The sequence below is a fragment of the Coregonus lavaretus genome, assembly GCF_964263955.1.
Source record: "Coregonus lavaretus genome assembly, chromosome: 31".
Taxonomy (NCBI): Eukaryota; Metazoa; Chordata; class Actinopteri; order Salmoniformes; family Salmonidae; genus Coregonus; species Coregonus lavaretus.
The window spans coordinates 23,363,414-23,380,480 of NC_140018.1; the positions used below are offsets into that span (position 1 = coordinate 23,363,414).

A 17,067-nucleotide genomic window follows, 5' to 3' on the forward strand; every position below is an offset into this window, starting at 1 on the left:
CCTGATGATGATGATCACCACGTAATTTGTTGAAAATTGTTTTAACTAACAGAGCCTAATGGTACAGCCTGAACAGCTGCCCTTGATTTAGACCGGCCCGGGTCAGTTAGGATTTTTGGAATAGCCTATTCATCTTTTGGTACACTATATATACAAAAGTATGTGGACACCCCTTCAAATTAGTGTATTCGGCTATTTCAGCCACACCCGTTGCTGACAGGTGTATAAAATCGAGCACACAGCAATGCAATCTCCATAGACAAACATTGGCAGGAGAATGGCCTTACTGAAGAGCTCAGTGACTTTCAACGTGGCACTGTCATAGGATGCCACCTTTCCAACAAGTCAGATCGTCAAATTTCTGCCCTGCTAGAGCTTCCCCGGTCAACTATAAGTGCTGTTATTGTGAAGTGGAAACGTCTAGGGGCAACAACAGCTCAGCCACGAAGTGGTAGGCCACACAAGCTCACAGAACGGGACCGCCGAGTGCTGAAGCGTGTAGCACGTAAAAATGGTTTGTCGAGATCGGTGTGGAAGAACTGGCCTGCACAGAGCCCTGACCTCAACCCCATCGAACACCTTTGGGATTAATTGGAACACCGACTGCGAGCCTGGCCTAATCGCCCAACATCAGTGCCTGACCTCACCAATGCTCTTGTGGCTGAATGGAAGCAAGTCCCCACAGCAATGTTCCAACATCTAGTGGAAAGCCTTCCCAGAAGAGTGAAGACTGTTATAGCAGCAAAGGGGGGACCAACTCCATATTAATGCCCATGATTTTGAAATTAGATGTTCGAGCAGGTGTCCACATACTTTTGATCATGTAGTGTAGCTCATGGCATGCCGGGCAAACTCAATCAAGCGTTCCTCGTGCCCAGGTGTGACATTCCCAGGTTACTTCCCCTTTGACTGCAACAATGGTACGTTCTTCAATGTTAAATCCGTCTCAAGAATGGCTGACTATGGCAGGTGGCAAACATGGCACTGCACGACGGGAGTTGAGAGAATGAGTTGCAGGGACAGTGCTCTCTTTTATCCACGACCTCGTTTGAGGTCAAAGAAGAAAGCAGGCAATGGGAGTACACACTTGAAAGCTCAAACACGGGGATACTAGACTTGAGTGACGAAGTCTTTATTCTCAACTTATGGCAGCTGGATCCCACGTCTCTCTTGAGGGTTGGGAGCACCTGCCGAACCTTGTTTTGAGTTTGTTCCTGCAACTCACTCTGGACAAGACACTTACAGGTAATGTAAAACATATGTTTTTTTATTAGTAGTTTTAGACTTTTTTTTTGATGGACCTGAGATTTGCTGATCCTTTTTTGTGAATGAATAAAGTTCACGTTCATCACTTGTAGGCTTCTCCTCTCTACACAGATGTCGTTTGGAGTCCCGTTTGCCACCGCCAACTGCTCCATCACAGCCAAGAGTGCCTTCTGTTTGATCTTCATGTGGAGAACTCTCTTCAGAAATCTGTACTGTAACCGGTCACTCTAGGAGAAGCTGTTTGCAGAGATTCCCACCACACAAGTACTGGACCCAGTGGCTGGTTCTGGAGGAGAATGTTCCTCTGCCCTCAGTGAGGCTGCCCTGCGCTGACATAGAGAGCTTATGGGGAATTGAGAAGGATGTGTTGGCAGGTCCAGTCCAAGGTGAGTTCATTTCTTTTTGGAAGTTGTAAAGTTATATTTAAATTGGCAGTTTGGCTCCGAAGAGATGCCACCCCTTGTGTTAAAGAGCCACTGAACACACCGATTGGCACATGTTTTTTTGTTGCTCATTAGAAAAACAAGATTTTAGTCTTGGAGGTGTTTCCTCTTTGGTTAATGTTTGTCCCCCATGAGATACTGTAGATGTGGAAGCCTAGTTCACTTCCTCAAAATCACCAGAATGAATCTAACTTAAGAAATCTGTAATAAATTTAACATTTTTGCCAAGTATATTTTAGTTGCACAATTTTACATCTAAGGTGTTTGGTGCAGTATTTCTCAAGTTAAAAAAATGTGCGATGAGTTGTCTTATGTAAACAAAATCGGGCTGCTGGGCATGTCTGTCTCGCTGTTTATGCTATTGGATAGAGAACAATCATCGCAGCTGTTCACCCATGTTGGGCCGGCGCACAATTGGCCCAGCGTCGTCCAGGGTAGGGGAGGGAATGGCCGGCAAGGATGTAGCTCAATTGGTAGAGCATGGCGTTTGCAACGCCAGGGTTGTGGGTTCGATTCCCACGGGGGGCCAGTATGAAAAAATAATAATGTATGCACTCACTAACTGTAAGTCGCTCTGGATAAGAGCGTCTGCTAAATGACTAAAAAAAATAAAAAAAAGTTTTAAAAAATGTTAGTGGGCAAAATGTACATCCTCAAATGCAAGAGTACACATTTTGCCATGGGGCAGAGAGAAAATTTAGCATTTTTAAAGCTGAAATACAGGTGTGTTGACTGTGATAAAAGGCACTGGATTATGAGATATCTTGTTTGCTAAATGAACAAATGAAATAGGCAGTGGCATGGTACATATAGCCATTGAAGGACAGTGACATACAGTGCATTCGGAAAGTATTCAGACCCCTTGACTTATTTCCATATTTTGTTACGTTACAGCCTTATTCTAAAATTGATTAAATAAAACATTTCCCTCATCGATCTACATACAATATCCCATAATGACAAAGTGAAAACAGGTTTTTAGAAATTTTTCAAAAACAGATATACCTTAATTACATAAGTATTTAGACCCTTTGTTATGAGACTCGAAATTGAGCTCAGGTGCGTCCTGTTTCCATTGATCATCTTTGAGATGTTTCTACAACTTGATTGGAGTCCACCTGTGGTCAATTTAATTGATTGGACATGATTTGGAAAGGCACACACCTGTCTATATAAGGTCCCACAGTTGACAGTGCATGTCAGAGCAAAAACCAAGCCATGAGGACGAAGGAATTGTCCGTAGAGCTCCGGGACAGGATTGTGTCAAGGCACAGATCTGGGGAAGGGTACCAAAACATTTCTGCAGCATTGAAGATCCCCAAGAACACAGTGGCCTTCATCATTCTTAAATGGAAGAAGTTTGGAACCACCAAGACTCTTCCTAGAGCTGGCCGCCCGGCCAAACTGAGCAATCGGGGGAAAAGGACCTTGGTCAGGGATGTGACCAAGAAATCAATAGTCACTCTGACAGAGCTCTAGAGTTCCTCTGTGGAGATGGGAGAACCTTCCAGAAGGACAACCATCTCTGCAGCACTCCACCAATCAGGCCTTTATGGTAGAGTGGCCAGACGGAAGCCACTCCTCAGTAAAAGGCACATGACAGTCAGGATCTAGGGAAAGATGAACGGTGCAAAGTACAGAGAGATCCTTGATGAAAACCTGCTCCAGAGCACTCCGGACCTCAGACTGGGACGAAGGTTCACCTTCCAACAGGACAACGACACTAAGCACACAGCCAAGACAACGCAGCAGTGGCTTCAGGACAAGTCTCTGAATGTCCTTGAGTGGCCCAGCCGGAGCCTGGACTTGAACCCAATTGAACATCTCTGGAGAGACCTGAAAATAGCTGTGCAGCGACGCTCCCCATCCAACCTGACAGAGCTTGAGAGGATCTGCACAGAAGAATGGGAGAAACTCCCCAAATACAGGTGTGCCAAGCTTGTAGTGTCATACCCAAGAAGACTCAAGGCTGTAATCGCTGCCAAAGGTGCTTCAACAAAGTACTGAGTAAAGGGTCTGAATACTTATGTAAATGTGATGTTTCATTTTATTTTATACATTTGCAAACATTTCTAAAAACCTGTTTTTGCTTTGTCATTATGGGGTATTGGGTGTAGATTGATGAGGGGAAATAAAAAAAAAAATCAATTTTAGAATAAGGCTGTAACGTAACAAAATGTGGAAAAAGTCAAGTGGTCTGAATACTTTCCGAATGCACTGTATGTGGTTTTCAGTTAGTTATTTTTGGCAACCCATCCTGTGAGAGTGAATGTTAATCTGTTCTGTTATATTTAATCTAATCTGACTAAACCAGTGCACTGCTTGCTACGAATTCTATCTGATGGTGTTTGCATGTTTAGGTAAAAAGTATAATGTCCTGTTTGGAACACTGACAAGTAAAAGCAATCTGATTGGCTGGGCTTGCCTCCCTAGAGGCCTACGCCCCTGCTGCCACACATATTGTCCTGAATGAAAGTTTGGCAGGTAGTGGAAGAATGTTTGTCACTTGAATATTGCAACCGTGTTTTGTTCTTCTTTGGTAGACAAAGATGATGATGACGAGGGCAACATGCTGAAGTTTGAATGGAAGAAGCTGTATGCCTCTTGAGCATCCTGGAAGTATTGCCAATGTTTTCCAGCATGTTCTCAAGCAACTACATGCGATGCATGCATACTAACAAAGTTTTGCAGGTGTTCACATGGTTTTGGGCATGTGCCAGGTGCTAGAAATGTCAACAGCAGTACCGGTGCTCTAAAAACATTCAGGTAAATTATACTTTCCTGTGGATATTTTCTCTCTAATTTTGACATACTGACGGACCAACTGCAGACAACCGGTAGAGTAATTTCAAATGTAATTTTATTCAACATTCTGGCTTGGACTGTGAATTGGTATCAGTCTGATTTATTAGGCAAGGTCATATGGGGCATACCATTTTTTTTTTTTTTTACTTTTGCTGGGATCAATTTTAGGACTAGTCTGCTCTCCACAGCCAGTTATGAATTATAATTAGTCTCTTCACTGTGAACGCAATGGGATTCAAAGGTGGTAATGTCCTTTATTGCCTGCTATGAGCTGGATGCCGTATTTGTTATACAGATGGACTTTTTGGCAGTGCAGATGAAGGCTCTTGACTGTTGTGCTGTGGCAATGGCCAAGTTATGTGTGAATACTGGCCAGAAACATGGCTGTTCCCAATGGATAAAGAAAACACCTGTAAGCAATGACTTTATTTAATCCTCAAAGCAGAGCCCTCATCTGACTCATCATACCCAATCTTTCGAATGCTGTACTGGGAAGCACGACATTGGCATTTTACTCTGGAAAACCTTTGAGCTGTATCCCCTTGCAGGATTCTGGTTTATTACAGACAGTCTGTCTATGATTGAAGCCATCGAGGTAAAAAAGGTTATCCAATTTTTTGCACTGCTGAGTTGCTTCAAAGTGTTTTTATCGGCTGGTGATATGGGGAGCGGAAACTTAGACACAAATAGTTTCAGTTTCCGAGCTGTCTCCCTCCGGATTATGAGTCATGTTATACCCTCTGAACTGGAGCACTAGTCCTACCCTTTATACACCATCTGAAATCAACTGCATAGGCCTACAGGCAGGGCAATGTTTATGGCAGCTAATGGCCTATAGGCCTCCCTTATTCATATACTGTATGTTCCATTTCATTATCCCAAAATACATTTTACAAACTTCTGAAAGTGGCAGACATGAATCGATCTGTGTTCATTTAAAAATGAGTCCTGTTTTCCCCGTATATTTTGGACTCCACTAGATTTAGATGGGGACTGTTGTGGCGTTATCCATGTATTGGAGCATCAATGCAATTTCACCCTTGACATGCAGTGCATCCACTTGTGCTAAAGGTTTCTACCCTGAAGCCTTTCTCCCTGCCTCTACCAGACCACTGCGAGCTGGAGACCAGGTTCAGTCAGTACACCCAGTATCGGTTCCTGTGGCTCTTTACCTACTGGCTGTTCTGCCAGCCGTCATCCTTCGACAGGCAGCTCAGGGCCATCTACCTACAGTGATGGAAGCACAGTAAGAGGACGGTGGCATCCTGGGGAGGCACACTGTGTGACGTCCGCTACCTGGCCTCGCTCCACCACCGACTACTGGAAGGGCAAGCTGGCCCGGGGTGACGGGACTGTGGGTGAGTAACGCTTTGAGATGTTGCGCCCACCCTATACTTTTATTCTACTTTGTGTTAATGTTATGCACAGTCATGGCACTCTGATTCAATTGACTGCGCTGAGTGTATCAAACCTTGTGCTTACTCTGGATTTGTTTTAGAATGGTGCCCACTCTTGGGTGCTCATAAATACACTTCACTCATTATGGTTATATTAATTTTCTATGCCACAAGAATAATATCATACCACCTTGACTAATGACTGTTAATGGTAGCATTTCTTTATACATTATTAATTGGATGCAGTGAGTAGGGAAATTAATAAGCCTCTCCCTCGACAATGAGGCTCTTCTATGGAGCATTACCCTGTGTTCAGCTCTGCTGTCTGTTGTACTATAAGAGGTTTTGAACAAAGGCCACTGGCTTTCATGCCAAGTGTCTATTCTCCTTCCTCCCAGGAATTCAGACGGTGGAGAACTATTTCTCCATGTGCAAATCAATGGTGGCCTTAATTTTAAGTGCATTCCCGCTGATACAGATACTGTGCCTATCGGCATTTTGTCTGGTGGTAATGGGGCTACCTTGGCAAACATGCCAGTGGTCATACCTTCCTGTGTGGTGTCCCATATACAACAGGAGTTCCCTGATCCTGGTGCAGAATACACAGGGTTTGTCCCTCCCCATATTAACTGATACCACTCAATTCAATAATAAAAAAAGACTAAATAAAAGTTGTCTAGTAAAAATGTGATGCCAAGTCTATGTTCATTCAGAGACATCGGTATCAAGCCCGTCTGTCAGTCTGGACTTTGACGACCGTTGGTGAGCAGGCAAGAGTTGAGGCTGGAGGTTAGGTCTTTGCCAGAGCCCCAGTGATGGCTATAGCAGCATAGATCAGCTCCTTGCCCCTCTTCAAAGATACTACACAGACACTCAGACAGACACTCAGACAGACAGACAGACACTCAGACAGACAGACAGACAGGCAGAACACTGATTTACATTATCATTGGTGGTTATGATTAGCCTGGGGGAACCAACCTGATCGCTGCGTTCACCTTTGTTATCATAAATGTGCAGTGAAATAGAATGGTGAACACAGCGATCAGGTTGGTTCTGCCAGACTAGGTTATGCCCTTGACATTATATGAATCCAAGAAGTAGAAAATAAGCAACAAATGTCAGTTTACATCAATTGTTTCACAATTGGGTTTTCAAATGTATCAAAGTAATGAAGTGGTTTACCTTCTGTATTTCTACAAATGATGAGCCTGTGAAAGCTGTTGCCGCTGGCCGGATACTTGCCAACATTCATAGGAATGCACACAGCGAGGGCATGTCTGCATGATGCTGATGAGGGCCCCCTTGCTGGTCTTCTCTATGCTTCATGTTCTGCTCAAACTGGACATCTCTTGAACAACTGCAGCAGGCAATCTTATGAGGTGGTGTTGACTGGGAGGGCCTGTGACAGGGTGATTTATAATAGACAGCTAAGTGGTAAATTGCATTTTGGGTCTAAAGAAAGGACGACACTAATGCACTTCACAACCAAAATGACTCTACTAGTTGTATCTGCTTGGCTGGGGAATTGGCCTATTATTTTATCAAGCTGGGTATTGTATTTTTGAATACAACTTTTCACATAACACACTATCTGTTGTTGATGAAGGCAGTAACTCTGGTCACTATCAGAGGCCTTATGACGATGTGTCCTTTTCATAGGAGTTGAGGGAGGTGGTGTCACAAGGGTACTTGTGTCGCATGACACACTTTCATTCTGAGGTCTTGCCTGACAAGCTGTGAAAATGGTAAGTGAACAGTGAATGAAATGATTTTGAGGTTGCTAAACCATTGCAATCACATTGCTGGACGTATTATGATACCCACCTTTGCTGCTTCTGTTAGGTCCCAGCATCCGTTCATGACCAGGGGATCAGACTGGCACCCAACTGTCCACTTTGTCTAACAGAAAAACAGGTTAAACGATTGTCATCATCCCTCAATTATAAACATTGCTTGAGATCTCGTTTGGAAGCTAATTCTATGCTTTACAGATTGGATTAGATTCAGGCCAGTGACGCTGTTACACTATGCAACCAACTGTGACATGTTTTGCTATGGTCCTGGGTTGGTTTGAGTTTGCTGCTGCTAGTTAGTACACTGTGACTGTTTCGTCTAGATTACAATTACTAACTTGGAGTGGAATGGAAATAATTGCTATATTATGTTGTCAAATTTACTTTCGATGTTGCCATTGCTGTTACTAGCAAAGTTTGTCAAATAGCTAGCAATGCTAATGTTAGCTAGCTAAAATACGGTGGTCCCCTCTATCGTAGTTAGCTGGCTAAGGTTATAGCTACTGTATCTAAAGTCAATCTGGCCACATCACAATCATGACAAAAGGTTTTCCTACAAATGATTTACCTTTTTAAATGTTATCGTGTTTCTAAGCCAAATCCGAGTTTTATTGAGGTAGGCTAACGCTAGGTAGGGTGGCTAACGCTAGCAAGGTGGATGACGTTAGCTAGGCTAGGGGTTAAGGTTAGGGTTAGCTAACACGCAAAGTAGCTAAAAAGTATTAAGTTGCTAAAATGCTAAAGTTGTCCGTGATGAGATTTCAAACACGCAACATTTGGGTTGCTAGACGTTCGCAATATACGCCCACCCATCCACCCCGACCAACCCCTTACTTTCGTTGTGGCCTTAAGTAACCAAATGTAGCATATCATACTAATTTTAGTGTCCCAAATTAAAATGTACTATATCAAATCAAATCAAATAATATGTTATTGGTCACATACACATGTTTAGCAGGTGTTATTGCGGGTGTAGCGAAATGCTTGTGCTTCTAGCTCCAACCGTGCAGTAATATCTAACAAGTAATATCTAACAATTTCACAACAAATACCCAATACACACAAATCTAAGTAAGGAATTAATTAAGAACATATAGATATATGAACAAGCGATGTCAGAGCTGCATGGACTAAGATACCGTAGAATAGTATAGAATACAGTATATACATATGAGATGAGTAATGCAAGATATGTAAACATGATTAAAGTGCTAGTGTTCCATTTCTTAAAGTGGCCAGTGATTTATAGTCTAAGTCTATAGGCAGCAGCCTCTAATGTGCTAGTGATGGCTGTTTAACAGTCTGATGGCCTTTTCAGTCTCTCGGTCCCAGCTTTGATGCAACTGTACTGACCTCGCCTTCTGGATGATAGTGGGGTGAACAGATATTTATTCCTATCTGCGCGATGAACTGAGAATCCCTCTGGCTGGACCGTTTCCGTGAAACAAAGTATGTTACAGGCCCTGATGTCTCTCTGGAAAGAAATCCTTGCCCTGAGCTCATCAACTTTGTTATCCAAAGACTGAACATTAGCGAGTAATATACTCGTAAGCGGTGGGTGGTGTACGCGCCTCCTAAGTCGAACCAGCAGGCCGCATCAAGTGCCTCTCCTCTGCCGGCGATGTTTGGGTCGGCCTCTGGAATCAGTTCAATTGCTCTTGGGAGAGCGAACAAAGGATCTGCTTCGGGGAAGTCGTATTCCTGGTCATAATGCTGGTAGTTCTGGTGAATTACCGCCGCTCTAATATCCAATAGTTTTTCCCGGCTGTATGTAATGACACAAAATATTTCCTGAGCGAATAAAGTTTAAAAAAATAAAAATAAAAATACACAAAGTTTCCTAAGAGCCAGTCGCGAGGCCGCCATCTCCGTCGGCACCATCTTACTAGTCTATGAGACCAGGCTGGTGTATCCTGCTGGAAGCATGCATTGCATGGTCAATCCAAATAGGGCTTTTCAGTCTCAAACGGCTGTGATCCTTTGAACACGTTGGTTGGGGGTGATGAAACAACAGAGCCCCATTTAATGAAGGGAAGCGAAGTCGGCGGACATGTGATTTGCACATGGAGCTTGGCAAAAGGGGGCTAATTGTAATCCAAACCCAACCTTCATTTACTCGTTGTGACGCACTGAGGTTTCAAACTCAGTTTTAGACTAGACTGACTTTGACCAAATTTTTCCTATTTACACTTTGTAGTCAATTTTGACGCTAGAATAAATGTTTCTGACTCGGTGGCACAGGTCGTTTTCAAAGGTATTAGTTGGTTTTTAGGGGCAGTCACTCTTTAAATGACTACATTTCAGGCAAAATGAGTGGAGTGTAATGTGCAGTGTACCTACCTAAATGACAGCACAATTATGTTTTTGTCAACACTTGACTTGTATTGGAAAAAATATGAGAGATGCCTGACTTTTCAACATTATGGAGGACAATGATCATTTCCTTTGCCAAACTGCTTGTATACAAATGAATTTCTGGCATCGATTCAGTGGTGTCTTTAGTATTCCATCAGTGTGCATCTTCTTCCATTAAGCATCTCCAGATCATTAGCTCTGTGCTGGTGATTTCACAGGTCACAGCTTGAGCAGGCTGCAGGAAGCGCATAGTCCCATGTAATGGACTGCTAAATGGATTATAGACGTATCAATGCATGTCCCACTCAATTACACTCCATGTGTGAATACAGGGTAGCTGCAGCCTTGTACTCTATAGCAATAGCCAGAAATACAATCAAGGACAGTGTTACCAAGAAAATTGATAAAATCATATTGGCTTTTGGCACATTAGTGGTTTGTATAAGAAATTATGGATGGAATTGTTTTTCTCAGCTAGTTTACTTGATGTATAGAATTGGAAAAGCACTTGTTAACTTTGGCATGAGGAATTAGCTTGGATGACAATAGTATATAGGCTGCTGTAGTGTTTGATGTTCCTAAATTCTACTGTATGATTGTCTGATGGATTAGTGATTGACTGAGTGCAGGTGTACGAGGACACCCTGCAGGGCGTGTACCTGCTGCAGGAGACCCTTGTGGAGCACAAGTGGTTCTGGCAGGTAGCCAAGGTCCAGATTGCCCGAGTGTGCACCCTAAAGAGACTGCCATCAACTGGAAGATAATCGAGACACTGCCCTACTACAAGTATGTGATTATTACACTGAACAAAAATATAAATGCAACATGCAACAATTTGAAAGATTTTACTGAGTTACAGTTGATTTAAGGAAATCCGTCAATTGAAATAAAGTTGCTGGATATTGGCGGGAACTGGAACACGCTGTCGTACAAGTCCATCCAGAGCATCCCAAACATGCTCAATGGGTGACATGTCTGAGTAGGCAGGCCATGGAAGAACTGGGACATTTTCAGCTTCCAGTAATTGTGTACAGATCCTTGCAACATGGGGCCGTGCATTATCATGCTGAAACATGAGGTGATGGCGGCGGATGAATTGCACGACAATGGGCCTCAGGATCTCGTCACGGTATCTCTGTGCATTCAAATTGCCATAGATAAAATGCAATTCTGTTCGTTGTCCGTAGCTTATGCCTGCCCATACCATAACCCCACCTCCACCATGGAGCACTGTTCACAACGTTGTCATCAGCAATCCACTCTGCCATCTGCTCGTCACAGTTGAAACAGGGATTCATCCGTGAAGAGCACACTTCTCCAGCGTGCCAGTGGCATTTGAAGGTGAGCATTTGCCTACAGAAGTCAGTTACGACGCCAAACTGCAGTCAGGTCAAGACCCTGGTGAGGTCGATGAGCACACAGATGAGCTTCCCTGAGACGGTTTCTGACAGTTTGTGCAGAAATTCACAGTTTCATCAGCTGTCCGGGTGGCTGGTCTCAGACAATCCCGCAGGTGAAGAAGCTGGATGTGGAGGTCCTAGACTGGCGTTGTTACACGTTGCCTGTGGTTGTGAGGCCGGTTGGAAGTACTGCCAAATTCTCTAAAATGATGGAGGCGGCTTATGGTAGAGAAATTATCATTAAATTCTCTGACAACAGCTCTGGTGGACAGCTTGCCAATTGCACGCTCCCTCAAAACTTGAGATCTGTGACATTGTGTTATGTGCACATTTGAGTGGCCTTTTATTGTCCCCAGCACAAGGTGCACCTGTGTAATGACCATGCTGTTTAATCAGCTTCTTGATATGCCACACCTGTCAGGTGGATGGATTATCTTGGCAAAGGAGAAATGCTCACCAACAGGGATGTAAACAAATTTGTGCACAACATTTTAGAAAAATAAGCTTCTTGTGCGTATGGAACATTTCTGGGATCTTTTATTTCAGCTCATGAAACATGGCACCAACACTTTACATGTTGCGTTTATATTTTTGTTCCATATACAGTGAGGGAAAAAAGTATTTGATCCCCTGCTGATTTTGTACGTTTGCCCACGGACAAAGACATGATCAGTCTATAATTTTAATGATAGGTTTATTTGAACAGTGAGAGACAGAATAACAACAAAAAAATCCAGAAAAACGCATGTCAAAAATGTTATAAATTGATTTGCATTTTAATGAGGGAAACAAGTAATAAATAAGGTTGGAATAATACTGTGAAAATGATAAAGCCCTTTTAGTGTGTTAGAAAAGAACACCTGAAATTTCTGCCTGTTTTGGTGGGATGGAGTTTTGGCCTGTCTAGTGACGTCACCAGGCGGTAAATTGGTGAATGGACCCTTATGCGTTTCAGATCATATTGAGTGGGAATATGGAACTATACTGTCAGTTGGTTAAAAACTTGTTAGATATGCTTTGAAGCCTGTGGAGAGAGCAGTGTGTATCGGCGCACCGCTGGTAGCTTCAAAGACATTGCCTGCAGAGCAGCACCCAGCGCTATCCACTGTCAGTCGATGATATGTTTGAACTTCAAGACTGCTCATCCCCTCAACCTATACAGAGGAGTTCAACAGAAGCACATAACTCAAACTCAGAGCCTGAATCTTTTACCCCAGAATTGAATGACATTTTTCCAGGCTCATTGTGTTTTTCCCCTGCCTTCTTAAAGTGCAGTTCAAACCACAACAAACCGGTCACCCCGCCAGATTCGGCAAACAGCTGAGGGCTGGGGATGGAGAAATTTAACCATAGCTCTACAGAGCTATGAATGCAAGGACAATCCATGAGATCAAAATTATAGTTTAAACCATGTTTTGTAATTATACAGTGTTTGTAAACAATGTAATTTAAACAAAGGTGTAAAACAAGCTTATTTTGGGTTCTGATGGGGTTAGACAGTTGAACTAAATTCTTGAGACATTTAATTAATTTAAAAGTCCAAACATGGATGTTGCAAACACAGATTGCTCCTTTTTTTGTATCAGGAACATGACTATTTTGGAATTCATAAAACATTTTTGTCATGCATTTTCTGTCATTCATTCATATTAGCCAGATGGCCATTAGAAATGTCAGAAGTTTAACTTTCTGGTCATCCCCCAGGCAGTACATAGTGTCAGGCAATGCAGTGTACCTAGGGCGCATGCAGGGCTTCCTCCAAAGGAAGAGGCTGGTCCATCACTGGATCTTCCTGGAGCAGAACTCCTGGGTCAGACGGGTGCTGCCTGACAACCTTTACCCTCTGCTGGAGTTTGACACCAAGATCTCCCAAGGTACAGTAGAACCTCTGTTCTCCAGTATGTACCCACCCTATCAGCTACAGGTTCTCTTAAGATTTTCCTTCTATTGATTTCTTCAATGTTGTCCTTTCTCATTTAGGTTCTTACTAGTTTTACTTGTAGTGCTAATGCACTACCATGATACCATGATGATATTGATCGTAGTCAATATTTAACAGGGGAAAATCCCCTCCTCCATGCAGCCAGGGTGGGAGGTATTGAGTATATAAGTGGTTTGACATAATTTACCCTGAGCTGTGCTACAGCCATCCATCACTGGCCCCAGCCATGACAGGTTGTCAACATGCTGTACATTTTTTACATTTGGATTTAGTACCTGGGCCTGCCCATGGCTGACTGACCCATGGTCATAGATGGACACAACCAAAGGGGCCATTTGTCTTGTTTACAAGCCTCAAATTATGGCTTTGCAGGTCTGTGTTCCTTCTGCTGCAACTGTAGTGCTTTCAATACACATACAGCTTAATTAAATAGTACCCGCAAAACACCAGTCTCAACGTCAACAGTGAAGAGGCGACTCTGGGATGCTGACCTAAGCAGAGTTGCAAAGAAAAAGCCATATCTCAGACTGGCCAATAAAAATAAAAGATTAAGATGGGCAAAAGAACACAGACACTATACTTTTTCTTTGCAACTCTGCCTAGAAGGTCAGCATCCCGGAGTTGCCTCTTCACTGTTGACGTTGAGACTGGTGTTTTGCGGGTACTATTTAATGAAGCTGCCAGTTGAGGACCTGTGAGGCGTCTGTTTCTCAAACTAGACACTCTTATGTATTTGTCCTCTTGCTCAGTTGTGCACCGGGGCCTCCCACTCCTCTTTCTATTCTGGTTAGAGCCAGTTTGCGCTGTTCTGTGAAGGGAGTAGTACACAACGTTGTACAAGATCTTCAGTTTCTTGGCAATTTCTCGCATGGAATAGCCTTCATTTCTCAGAACAAGAATAGACTGACGAGTTTCAGAATAAAGTTATTTGTTTCTAGACATTTTGAGCCTGTAATCGAACCCACAATTGCTGATGCTCCAGATACTCAACTAGTCTCAAGAAGGCCAGTTTTATTGCTTCTTTAATCACCACAACAGTTTTCAGCTGTGCTAACATAATTGCAAAAGGGTTTTCTAATGATCAATTAGCCTTTTAAAAGGATAAACTGTACTGATGATTGCTGATAATGACCCTCTGCACGCCTATGTAGATATTCCATAAAAAATCAGCCATTTCCAGCTACAATAGCCATTTACAACATTAACACTTTCTACACTGTATTTCTGATCAATTTGATCTTATTTTATTGGACAAAAAAATGGCTTTTCTTTCAAAAACAAGGACATTTCTAACTTTTGAACGGTAGTGTATATTTTATGGAAAATAGATGTATGTTTCTGAACAAAGCATCATGCTGCCTTGTTGACAACATGACTGAGCGAGGCAGAATACTGTTCGATTCGAGCAGGGCGCGCCTCCCTCACTTTGCACCGGCTTCACCCAGTCACGTGACGGGCCATAGACCGGTGCAAAATCCGGTCCATCTTAATCGAATCCCCTCATTGTCTGATGTGCTTCACGGTTGTGGTGTGGTCTGTACTCCATGCCAGCCCAGCTGAGCAGGGTGATCTGGCTGTACCTCCACTCTGGACAGAAGCTCTACCTAGAGGTAGTGTGCTCAGGCCAGTCTGGGTCACTACTGCAGACTCTCCCCTGGTCCTGGGCTCCCCATGCAGCTCCATCTCCACTAGCTGGCTAACACTGACTGACTGACCCCCAGACCACTCTGGAGATGTTTTAGAGATGGCTGTACACAGTTCCTCTCCTTTTTTTTTATTTAACCTAGATCCGGTGTCCACTGAGCTTTTTAGATCACAGATATTTTTCTTGTATTTTATGTCCCCTCAGATTTTAGCTAGAGCTGCTAAGGTGCAATTGATCACTTTTTTAAAAATGTATTATTTTAACTTTGTAATCATGACGAATTTCTAAATGGGCAATAGTGCTTTTTTAAAATCAATATCAATCATTATTCTGATTTCACACGTTGGCCTATGAAATGTAGGCTATTGATTGATTCATGTACTTTGTAGAAACCTAGATTGTAGAGTCCTATGCTGTCGTGTCAATTTATGCCTCATACATCAGCTGATGGGCAATTATGGGAAGCTGAGGGTTGGGATGTGGAACTGGAGACAAGTGGGAGTGGAGTTGCTGGGCGGGGGATAGAATGACGGTCAAAGATAAAAGTAAAAATTAAGTTTTATGAAACAAAACAAAAAAGTAAGTTTGAATGACACTGAGGGGCAATGCTGTTACATCCCATGTCTGTTTGCCTGAGGCTGATGCCGTGCAGGTGCTTGTACGTGTGTACACATGCATAGACACACGCTCGCATTCAAACGCACACGTGCGCACACACACACACACGTAAATAGTGCCACACATGCACTCAAATGTATTCAGTTGGTCTTGCTGTTTTAATTTTTTTGGGTTCGGGGGTGGGGAATAGAGGGTGAGGTTTCATTTATTTTTGAAGGGGGTGGGTCTCGGATGGTTGAGGGGCTGCTCTTGGGAACTGTGGGGGGATCTTGGAGGGTTGGTGGCCTGGCGGTTGGGAGCTTGGGCCGGTGGCCGATAGGTCGCTGGTTCAGGTCCCCGTTTTGACTTGGTGGGAGATCTATTGACGTGCCCTCGGGCATTGCGTTGACCCTGGTTGTGTCTGTGGGCCGCTCTGGGTGAGAGTGTTAGATGACTGAATGTAATGTAAATGTTGATCGGCTTCACTGCAGGTAGATTGTATGTTTTAACATTCAAGATAACAAAAAATATATAAATAATTATGGTTTAGCCAACAGATGGAGTGAACTACATCTACATCGACGGGGCTGTAGTGGAACAGGTTGAGAGCTTCAAGTTCCTTGGTGTCCACATCACCAACAAACTATCATGGTCCAAACACACCAAGACAGTCGTGAAGAGGGCACGACAAAGCCTATTCCCCCTCAGGAGACTGAAAAGATTTGGCATGGGTCCTCAAAAATTATACAGCTGCACCATCGAGAGCATCCTGACTGGTTGCATCACCGCCTGGTATGGCAACTGCTCGGCCTCCGACCGCAAGGCACTACAGAGGGTAGTGCGTACAGCCCAGTACATCACTGGGGCCAAGCTTCCTGCCATCAAGGACCTCTATTCCAGGCGGTGCCAGAGGAAGGCCCTCAAAATTGTCAAAGACTCCAGCCACCCTAGTCATAGACTGTTCTCTCTGCTACCGCACGGCAAGCGGTACCGGAGTGCCAAGTCTAGGTCCAAAAGACTTCTCAACAGCTTCTACCCCCAAGCCATAAGACTCCTGAACAGCTAATCATGGCTTCCCGAACTATTTGCACTGCCCCCCCCACCCCCACCCCATCTTTTTACGCTGCTGCTACTCTGTTAATTATTTATGCATAGTCACTTTAACTCTACCCACATGTACATATTACCTCAACTACCTCAACTAGCCGGTGCCCCCGCACCGGTACCACCCTGTATATATAGCCTCCCTACTGTTACTTTTTTTCTCAACACTTTTTGGTTGTTTTATTTTTATTTTTTTATAAAAAAATAAATGCATTGTTGGTTAAGGGCTGTAAGTAAGCATTTCACTGTAATGTATACACCTGTTGTATTCGGCGCACGTGGCCAATACAATTTGATTTGAACTACTTTTACGTTTT

General features: G+C 43.4%; 1 protein-coding gene across 1 annotated transcript; it reads left to right on the top strand.

Moving 5' to 3' along the window:
* Positions 1-835: 835 nt before the first annotated feature.
* Positions 836-15,104, top strand: LOC311106811 (uncharacterized protein; the record flags this gene model as incomplete). The annotated part of the gene is given in 16 exon segments (XM_084149187.1): positions 836-920; positions 1,004-1,203; positions 1,207-1,245; positions 1,378-1,494; positions 1,498-1,514; positions 1,516-1,652; positions 4,253-4,310; positions 4,312-4,351; positions 5,601-5,747; positions 5,751-5,827; positions 5,829-5,872; positions 6,310-6,369; positions 10,687-10,797; positions 10,800-10,852; positions 13,171-13,341; positions 14,946-15,104. Coding segments are annotated over 16 exon segments (1,515 nt in total).
* Positions 15,105-17,067: the final 1,963 nt, after the last annotated feature.